General features: G+C 57.5%; 1 protein-coding gene across 1 annotated transcript; it reads right to left on the bottom strand.

Moving 5' to 3' along the window:
- On the bottom strand, positions 1-7764 carry SLC32A1 (solute carrier family 32 member 1). Its single transcript, XM_040609493.1, has 3 exons — positions 6683-7764; positions 2980-3764; positions 1-2161 (listed from the first exon to the last, which is right to left on the bottom strand). Exons 2-3 carry the CDS (start codon positions 3355-3357, stop codon positions 974-976), a joined length of 1566 nt encoding a protein of 521 aa, XP_040465427.1. The 5' UTR covers positions 3358-3764; positions 6683-7764; the 3' UTR covers positions 1-973.
- Positions 7765-8528: the final 764 nt, after the last annotated feature.

Genomic DNA, 8528 nt, shown 5'->3' with positions numbered 1-8528 from the left:
CTATGTTTTCTCTTTATTGTTCGATATATTTATGTACCACATTATATGTTAAAGATAGATTATTTTTTTTTCTGATATACATTTTTCATCTTATTTACCACAATGACACCACACGTACATTGGAAACAGCTCCACGGATCTGGTAGATTGCACAGAATGAATTGTGTCGTAGTTTTGTTCCTGTATCCTGAACAACGTCAAATCCAACAATATATTATTTTTTTTAAAACTTTTCATAATTTAGAAATAACAATTGTTAAAATAAAACAAAACAAAAGTCACCGAGAAGCAGACTCCGGGTCTGTGATTTCAGCCAGAGGCAAAACATTGTAACCGATGGGAAGCACGGCTCCTCGGTGTGAATTCGGATGGAAGAATTAAGCAGTCCTGACATCTATGTGACTACGGTGTAAACATTGCAGGTAACTGGCATTGCTGGTCATCAGCCGCTGCTTGGACTTGTTGGGCTGGTCATACAATCTAGGTCTCATCTACATCCATCTCACGTAGCGTAAACTGAAGGTCCTTGCTCCCAGCACCCACGGCTGGTTTGCTTCCCTCTGTGAGCGCAGTAACACAATCCCACAGGATCGGCACCTGTGTTTCAGCTCCTGAAACACTGAATTGCATATCTGTAAGGAGTATTGAAAACTGCAACTGTTTCCCAACAGGTCATTTGTGGGGGGGCAAGCCTCAGGCAACGAGTGAGGAGATAAAGGTGGGGCACTGGATAATTCCTTCAAAAAATTCTAAACAACAAAAAAATATATTTAGATTTTAGCTTATTTAAAAAGAGAGCAGGGCACACACTTTCATCTCTTGTTATTTCCTTTAATTTTCAGATTCTATGACGTAGAATTTGTTGGATGCACGTAACGAAAATAATGACTCTTTCCATTAAAAGGATGCAGAATTATTTGGCTATGCGGATGTTTGATGCAATTCTCTTACTGCAGCTGACTCTGGCCCCTCCTTAGTCTTCAGCATTGGTTCTGAAGGCCTCTATGAGGCCTTCTAAAGAGTGGATGAACCCAGAGACGCTGCAGATACCACCTATAACGAAAATGGCGACATCAAAGAAGACATGGTGCCATAAGAGCTTCCGCCACAAGAGTTTGAGGTGGAAAAGACTGGGGAGCAGGAAACAGAGCCCTGCGCCTGTGAGGCTCCCAGTAAGACCCATCAGGAGGGCAAAATGCGGGACATAGATAGCCATGAGCAGGGTGAAAACTACCAGGGCACATCTGAGGGTGAGTCCCCAGGATTTGAGCCGCCCATCACCCCCGTAGCAGTTGGGGAAGAACGCCCTGTTTCCATCTTGGAAAAGGGACCGCTCCAGGACTTCCACGGCCGCAAAGAACGGCAAGGGGTACGAGAGCAAGGCTTTGGCCACCAGGAAAATGTTGACTACTGCCCTAATGGTGGGTGGCAGGTTGTCTGTAATGACTTCCTTGGTGTCATCAGCCCAGGTCAGATAGGCGACCAAGGCAAAGAGTCCCTTAAGGATGCAAGCTGCTATGTGAGTCCAGTTCATCATGCAATGGAACTCCTTGGGGTTCTGCATGTTCCCCTCCAAGGAAGGCAGAAAGATCTGAGAGGTGTAGCTGAAGACAATGATGCCAATGGAGATGGGAAACTTCTTTACATCAATGTAAAACTTGACTTTGTCCCAGGCCCAGTCACGTGCCCTGGAGAGGCAGTAGGCGATCACCAAGATGTTGATCACAAAGTGGGCTAATGTGCAGAGCAAGCTGAACTTGGAGACTGCCTTGAGGTTCTTCAAGAACGCACAAGGCAGGAGCACTGCCGTGGCAATGATGGACCACGACTTCTGGGAGACGGGCAGGTTGGGGAAGCTGTTGTACATCAGGTTCCCACTGACCACCACATAGAGGATGCAGGTCATGACCAATTCAATGATCTGAGCCACGTTCACAATTCTGCCTCCGAGAGTGGGGAAGCGGGGCGCACAGCACGCGTTCGCTATGTCCACGTAGGAGTCTCTCACCCTGACTATCTCCCCATCCTCATTCTCTTCATAAAGACAGGCAATAAGGATTTTCCCAGTGTAGCAGCAAACCACTGCAGCGAAAATTATTAAAAAGAGTCCTAGGTATCCACCATGAAGGATGGCATAGGGCAGGCCCAGAACAAACATCCCCTAGAAAGAGACAAAATGGAAACCGTGTTGCTCGTCTCACAGAGGGGACCAGGCAGGCGCCGGTACCCGGGCACACGCAGTCGCACAGTTGCAGTCACATGTACGCTCGCTGTCTTGCTTGCACACCATCACACCCACGCAATCGGTCACACAGTCACACCACGCAGTCATGGTCACACACAATTACAGCTCCCCCCCTCGTCTCTGATGTACCACCCCCCCCCCCCCCATCACACCCACACACTCACGCACACCCACATCATGTCACCCTGAGTACCCACAGCAAGCCAGCACAGTCTCAGCACCCGGGCTTTGCCCCTAACCTCTCTGTCCGCAGCCCCTCTCAATGCACCGAGACCCCCACAGCCAGGGGACCCCCGCAGGGGCCAGACCAGGCCCACCCCGGCACAAGCCCACCACCGGCCTGGGGTCCCCTCGGGGTCCACCCTCACCCCTGACCCATGTGCTGGGGCAGCCTGCTGGCCCGGCCCTGTGGGAAGGTGCAGAGGGATGAGGAAGGGGCCTGGTGGCCCCCCCAGCTCCATGCCATGCTCTGGGGGAGGGGGGCAAAGCAGAGATCCAGGGCTGGACTTTTTCTCTTTCCATTTTTGTATAATTCTTTCTTTTTCTCTTCCCCCCCCCCCCCCCCCCCCCCTTTGCCCTCTATCTTTTCCCCTTATTTTTTCTTTCTTTTTTTCCCCCTTTTTCCCGAAGCGAGTTTGCAGCCAGCCTGGGGCTGCCGGGCCAGCGGGCGCGGGGTGGGCGCGGGGCGGGGAGCGGGGTGCGCTCCCCGGTGCCCGACACGACGGCAGTCGTACCTGGATGGCGTTGGTGACATTCCAGCCCGCCTCCCAGGCCGTGATCTTGGGCTTGCCCTGTCCGGAGAGCTCGGAGCAGACCCCCGCCTCTTTGGAGGCGGAGGGCGGCAGCGGGCCGGTGCCGTCCCGCTGGTAGTGGATGTCCCCTTCCAGGGGCGTCTCGCCGCCCTCCTCGCCGCCCTCGGACTTGAGGATATCCATCTGCAGCCCCTGCCGGTGCTCCATGTCCAGGTCGTCGCAGTGGGCGAACCCCACCGCCTCCTCGTCGGTGGCCGCCTGGAAGCCCATCCTCGCGAACATGCCGCTCATCTTCGCCTGGGACTTGTTGGACACCGAGGTGGCCACGTTGGAAAGCTTGCTGCGGAGAAGGGTGGCCATGGTGGCTGCCCGGGGAGCTCCGCTGCTCGGGGACCCGCGGCGATGGAGAGACCCGACGGGGCGGGGGGGCGGCGGGGCGGCGGACGGGAGCTCGGCGCCCGGCGAGGGGCAGCGGCCGCTGCGGGGGGCTGCTCCGAGCCGCTACCTCCGCGTCCCGGCGCAGTGCGAGCGGCTCCGCGCCGGGGGGCCCAGGGGCATGACACCGCTGCGGGGAGGTGCGGGCCCGCACGCCCCGCCGCCCGCTCCGTCCGCTGCGCGCTGCTCCGCGCCGCTCCGCCGGCCCCCGCGGCGGGATCGGGGGGCGAGCCGGGCGGGGATGGGGGGTTGTCACCAGCCGGCGGCTGTCACCAGGCGGGCAGCGCAAGCCCCTGGCAGAGCGCGCCGCGTCTCCATCGCAGTGCGCCCACCTCGCGGAGAGAAGAGGGAGAGGGGGGAGAATTGCTGCATTTCTGGGGGAGGTACCAGCCTCCCCGGCCAAGCCCAGCCCCCCCGCCCCCGCCCCACCCCCGCCCGCCGGGCCCCGCCGGCAGCGCCGCAGCGCGGACCCCCCCCCCGGCTCCGCAGCCCCTGCGCTGCCCGCCCTGCCCCACACCCGCGCCGCGGACCCCCGCCCGCCGGCCCCTTCCCCAGGGCGAAACAAAAGAGCCCCATCGAAGAGGCGGACAAACGGCTGTCGAGGGGCTCTTAACGGAATTTCCCCTCTCGCACCCCCCACCCCTCCTTTTGCTTTTTTCTCCCCTCAGAAACGTGCGGCCCCTTCGGGGGCTGGGGACAGCAGCGGGGGCAGCGCACCCTGCGGCAGCCCCCGCGCAGGAACAAGGTTTTAGCGGGGCGACAACGACCCCCACCAGCTGTTTGCTCCCAACCCAGGGTGGAAGGGGGGTCCCCGCTCCCGGCCGGGGCTCGCAGCCGGCGGCAGCGCCTCTGCCCCGGGGGCCGCTCCGCCACCGCGCTGCAGCGGGGCGCCCGCCTGGGATTTCTCCTCTTGGTCCCCACCACCTCACGTAGCAATTCCGCTTTCTTCTAAAAAAGAAAAAGCCGGTATTTTCATTTTGCTTCTAACTTATTTGTAATTAAAGAGCCTTACGATTTTATTTTTTTCTTTATTAAAAGTATTTGCCAGGTGAGCAGCCAACATAGCAAACAACGGCAACAAGACATCCCTGTGTCCTGTGCTGTGGCCCAGACAATGCGGGGTGGCAGGGGGAGCACTGGGATTTTGGGGTGCTCTGTGTGGGAGCACGTCCGCTCTGCTGCTTTGAAATCGTTGGAATCGTCGTTTTATTAAAAAAAAAAAAGAAAAAGAAAAAGAAAAGAAAAAAATATTTTCCCTGAAAGGGGGGTGGCGAGGAAATCTGTGTTTCGTTTGCTGCTTTGGAAGGTAAAAAAAAAGAATATTTTTTTACTACAGACGGGTGGAGAAGCCAGTGCTGAATTATTTCCTAATATCGCTGTGAGTGAGTGGGGAGGGAACGCTCGGGCTGCGGTTGCGGGTGGGATGCGGCACCCAGCAGAGGTGGGGAATGACCCCCCCGGCTCCTAGAAAAAAAACCTTAAACACATTTATTTCCCCCCCCCCCCCCCCCCCCCCCCGTTAGAATCCGAAAGGAATTTGGGTGCAAAGTGACAGAAATGCGAAAAAAAACCCCAAACCAAACCAAAACAAAAAATACCCCCGGTGAGGGCTTTCCCCCTAACGGGGTCTCTCGGCCGCTGCTCCCGGCGCGGCGGGGGCTGCTGCAGCAGACAGCCCCCCAAAATGGGGGGGGTTCTAGCAACCTTTTCCGTGCGAGGGAGGCAGGCGGCTGAGCGAGGCTGTCCTTGGCTTTGCGGGGGAATTATTACATGTCACTGCACAAATGGGTCGAGAAAGCCAAGCGGGGCAGCCGCCGGCCTGGGGTTCGCCACGACCCGTGCGCCCGGGGCCCCGGCCCGGTGGGCTTCACCGGGGCAATGCAAACCAACGGGCGGGGGACGCGGGGGGCCGGGCCGCTGCCGCCTCTGCACGGTGCTGGAAAACGATGGACACCTCGGGGGACGGGGTTAAGTCAACGATTTGTGTTTTGGTTTTTTTTTTTTTCTTTGGTTTTTTTTTTTTTAAGCCTAAGACAAGTTCATTGTGAAAGAAGACGCGAAGGAAAGCTATTTCTGGAGGCTGCAGGGGGCATCAAGGAAGAAGGAACGAAAATTCACCCAAACCGCTGTCTGGTGCGTGAATATTTCTTAAATTCGCCCTGACACATCCCCTCCCCTGCCCCGACCCCTCCGCCGGGGCACCGCGCCGCACCTCCCCAGCACCCCTCGGTGCCGGGAGGGGCAGGGGGTCCCAGCCACCGGCATCACGCCGAGGGTGGAGGAGGCTCATTGAGCATCCAGAGTGTTAGGAAAGAGCCGGGCTCGGGAGAAATCATAAGAAAAAAATTTACAAACAAGCCAAATTTAAACAAAACAAAAAAAACACCCAAACCCAACCCAAACAAATAAACAAAAAAAAAAAACCCCACCAGAAACCCAACACAAACCCAAACCAACCAACCAAAAAAAATAACAACTAAAACCCACAGGGAGCCGGAAAAGCAGCCCCGGCTGGGGGGGCCGGCGTGGAGCTGTGCCCCGAAGCTGGGGGTCCCCTGCGTGGGCCGTGGGACCCTCCGTCCCCGCCCGCGGCCTCGGACCGTTTCTCGGGGGTGTGTGTGGGGGTGTGCGTGTGTGCTCTGCGGGCAGGGGATCTTTTTTTTTCTTCTGCTGGATGCGGCAACGGACCCTCCTGGCCGGAGGGACCCCCGCCCTGACGTCCCCGGCACAGCCCCAGCTGCCCTCCGAGCCTTGGCGCACCCCGAGGCGGGTAGGACACCGGGGGGTGCGGGGGATGCGCGGGGATGCCGTAGGGATGCTGAGGGGTCCAGAGACAGCAGGGGATCCGAGGGATGGAGGGGCTGGGGGGTGCCGGGGGTGTCACTGTGCCCACTCGGTTAATACCACAGCTGGTTTTAACGGCGGGGGGCTGAGCCCGCCCCCGCCGCGTCCCCCCGCGCTGGTGGGGCGCAGGTCGGGGCTGCCCCCGGCAGCACCCTGCCTGGCTGCAGACACCCCCCGAGGACCCTCTGCCCCCGCTCGCTCCTGCCCCGTTTCTAGAGAAGGGAGAAAAAGACTTTCTGCAGCAGCGGCTGGAAAAAAAAAGACGCCCTGAACTTCTACCGACGGCTAAAACCGGGGGTAAAGCATACAGAAAGGGGGACGGGGGGTGTGGAGGATAGAAGAAAGAGGCAGAGAAAGAGAGGAAAGCGCACCCCGGGGAGGTGGAGAGGAGGGTCGGGGCAGTTACCTCTGCTGCTCTCCCCATCGCCGCCCGCAGCGCGCCGCTCCGCCGGGGAGAGAGTGGGGGGTGATGGTGGGGTGGGGGGTGGGTGGATGGAGGCAGCCGCGTCACTCCTGGGCTCCCCCTAACTCCTAATTAACCCAAGCAGGATAACGGTGCCAAACCTTATCCAAAGGTTAGCGGCTCTCCGGGAGGCGTTTCAGCTGTAAATCATTCCACGTGAAGCTAGAGAGGAGAGAGCCAGCCTGCAAACGAGCCGCAGCCCTCCCCTCTGCCATGGGCTGATCTTTCTGGCACTAACTGCTTTCTTTGCAGCCACTCCTGGGCTGGGCTGAGGGTCTCCTCCCCACCCTGTTCCTGTGGGGAACAGCTTGCCCAGACCCCCTCCATCCTTCCCAGTCACTGGCAGATCCAGCCAGAGGAGCAACTGCCTTATCTCCACAGAACAGGCTCAGGGGGGAGGAAGGATTGTGGCTGGGTCTTCTGATTAATAGACTGTGGGAAAAGAACTATTCATGCTCAAAAATCATGTAAGGAAAGCAAGAAAGGCCAGCACCGGGTGGGTTGTCTTTCTGTATACAGCCCTCAGCACAGGCCCTCTCCCAGCTACTGGGCAGCACTGTGCCACGGCAGTTGCATGAAGGTGTGACTATTTGGGAGCGGGACAAGCATCACTCCTAGTTCACTGCTCAGTCAGGCTCCCAAACCCCAAAGGATTTGGTTCTCATGGGCTTCAGTGGGCTGTGAACTGCCTCAAAGACGCTATGCTGCAAACCATGTCCATACAAAAAAGGGGACTTGCAATTCCCGTGTGCTCAGCTTCATCCTCTTCTGTAATACTTATGAAAAGCGTGGGCGTCTGAGTGCAGGTGTGTAACCCTCTGATTCCTGCCGAGCCTTCTTGCTGTGCCACAATTATTTCCCCACACCCCTAAAACCTGCTGCTGGGCATGGACAGCAGAGCAGGCAGCTGCAGAGACAAGAAGGCTGGGGGGGCACCTTCCCCCTAAGCAGCCAAGAAGCTTCCCCAGCCCCGTCTGCCCAAGGACCAGCCTGCCCAGAACAGACCAGGTCAGCCCAGACACTCACTCTTGGAGGAGCAGCCAGCCCCCCCGGACATGTATAAGTGTACCTAGAGATGCGATTGCAGGAGTCAGAAGCGGTCCACCTTGCCCCCAGCTGTTGCTAAAAGCACCTCCTGGGTTTATGGCCCAGGCCGTCACCATCCCCGCAGCACCAGAGATGCACAAGCTCATCCTCTCCATCACGAGTGGCTGTGCAGCAGCGAATTTCATCCCAGCTCTGCCTCCCTGTCCCCCCTCCGGCACCACGCAGGGGAACTCTGACAGGATAATAGAGAGTTGCACAATATACTATAAAAAGGCAATTAGATAAACTGCTGGATGGGGACCAGCTCCTGTGACCTAGTTAATAGCTCTGGGAATTTCGGGAGGGTAGGGAAGGAAAAGGCAGCAGTGTCAGTACGCAGCACAGGGTGAGCAGGTTTCAGGGGGGAGGAAGGGCTGTGGTCTGCAGCACAGCACCCTGGAAACGCCCCAAGAAAGCAGCCCCAGCATCATGTAGCAAACACCCCTGCCTTGCGCTGCACCTTCTCCTTGCCTGTATTTAGAGCTTGCCATCAGCTTTTCAGGTATAACGTGAAAGCACTGAATACAGAATCACACAAACTGCTGTTCGGTCTGTGCTCTGGGTAGTGAGGCTGGATTCGTGCACGGTGTGCTGTTCAACACAAAGACAGCTGTGGCCAGAATGACAGGTACTTTGCAATAAGATAATTCTAACAGAGTAAAATCTGAAAGCAAGGTCTCCAGGAGAAAGCCTGCAATGGATG

This window comes from Falco naumanni, chromosome 10 (genome assembly GCF_017639655.2).
Source record: "Falco naumanni isolate bFalNau1 chromosome 10, bFalNau1.pat, whole genome shotgun sequence".
Lineage (NCBI taxonomy): Eukaryota > Metazoa > Chordata > Aves > Falconiformes > Falconidae > Falco > Falco naumanni.
The sequence above is the reverse complement of the archived record's forward strand: the minus strand, read 5'-3'. Positions and strand labels throughout refer to the sequence as shown.

What these genes read in the sequence shown, in the direction of transcription:
- SLC32A1 (XM_040609493.1), bottom strand. Translation starts at nt 3,357, where the DNA reads ATGGCCACCCTTCTCCGCAGCAAGCTTTCCAACGTGGCCACCTCGGTG. An exon ending in ATGTCACCAACGCCATCCAG is followed by an intron (nt 2,162 to 2,979) that starts GTACGACTGCCG and finishes GTCTCTTTCTAG; the next exon opens with GGGATGTTTGTTCTGGGCCT.